The 1,568-nt window shown below is 37.7% G+C and overlaps 1 protein-coding gene across 1 annotated transcript; it reads left to right on the forward strand.

Moving 5' to 3' along the window:
- The first annotated feature begins 853 nt into the window (after nt 1-853).
- On the forward strand, nt 854-1,351 carry LOC142616049 (uncharacterized). The gene is made up of 2 exons (XM_075788939.1): nt 854-1,051; nt 1,139-1,351. Exons 1-2 carry the CDS (start codon nt 854-856, stop codon nt 1,349-1,351), a joined length of 411 nt encoding a protein of 136 aa, XP_075645054.1.
- Nucleotides 1,352-1,568: the final 217 nt, after the last annotated feature.

Below are 1,568 nucleotides of genomic sequence, written 5' to 3' on the forward strand. Positions count from 1 at the left end.
TTAAGAAAGTAACAAAATATGATTTCAAATAGAATAAAATGGGAGAAAAAGTACTTGTCACCAATCGTAACTAATTTTTTGAGGATCCATGTATAGCTTACCTCAAAGATTTATTTTTGTTTTTGTTGTTGTTATAATATGTCTTATTTGATATTAACACAACTAAATCACATATATTGTATCTCAAAAAAAAAACTCACATATATTGTAACCCATGGACTATTAATGAAATGAATTCATAATATCAAATGATCATATAATGTTATAAAATAAAACACTTTATTATTTTTTTTAAATCATACAAGTATTTTAGGGCACTATTAATAAAAAAAATAAAACGAAAATGCACTTTTGGTCTCTAGATTTTGGATCAATTCCCATTTTGGTCCCAAAATTGATTTCTTTGCTAATGTCATCCCTAAAAAAAGAAAATCATTTTTTAAATGGTCATTTCTGTCAGGCAAGCAACGGAAAAATCTTACGTGTCTAACAGACCTCCACTTGTCAAGCCCACTCATTAAAATAATAAATAATCCTACATGTCCAAACCACTCAACCAAAACTCACATGCCACTCACGTGAGTGACACCTCAGTTGTCTACCTCATCTTCCCGCCTCCCAGACCCCTCACGTGACCCTACCCCTCAACTACCTCAGTCACACCTTAGTTAGCACACACGAAAATCCCAAAATTGTAGAGAAAGCCCCCAAATTGAAAGTGAAACCCTAAAACCCACGTCATCTTCCTCATCCCTAAAATCACCAAATGAAACCCATTTTGAGTTGAACGAAACCCCTAAAACAACTAAATCCCTAAAAAAACCAAATCCAAATCACACTAAAATTGAAGAAAATGAGGGAGAACGACCCTCCAATCCAAGGAAGGAGAATGGAAGCTAGCTCTGCATCTGCCTCTACATCATCGGAGGGAAGCTTGAGGTGGAGAGCACCACGCATGTGCTATTGCCCCTCCCCTCAGAAGCCCGTGCTAGTGGTGTCCTGGACAGAGAACAATCTAGGGAGAAGGTTCTATGGGTGTCCCAATTACTGGGTAAGATGTCCTCAAGTTGGTTTGTTCATTTTGTTCATTTGGGTTTGTTATTTGATCATTTTGTTTGGAATTTGGGTTTAATTTCAGGTTGGTAAGAAGTGCAAGTTCTTCCAATGGATTGATGATGACATTTGTGAGTGTGGGAAGGTGCTGATCCCAGAAATGAGGCAGAAAATTCTCAGGCTCCAAGTGGAGGTTTCAACCTGTAAGAAGAGGGAGAAGTTTTTGACAGTCTGTTTGATATTGACACTAATACTGTGTGAGATATGCCTTTGTGTGATTCTAGCTTTGGTGGGTTAGATGGGTGGGGTATGGGGTAGCATGTTTTGGACAATATGGGTGTAGGCAGGGTTAGGGCAGGGTTAGGACAAGGTTGCTAGTGGATGGTGATGATGATGATAGTGTAATCCTATGTATCCCAATGATGTCAGAATGAAATATGCAATGCAATGACATAGTTCAGTGTTAAGTTGGTGTGTAATGGTGGCTTTGTTAATTACCTTAATTGATTGCAATT

Source organism: Castanea sativa, chromosome 11, assembly GCF_040712315.1.
Source record: "Castanea sativa cultivar Marrone di Chiusa Pesio chromosome 11, ASM4071231v1".
Classification (NCBI taxonomy): Eukaryota; Viridiplantae; Streptophyta; class Magnoliopsida; order Fagales; family Fagaceae; genus Castanea; species Castanea sativa.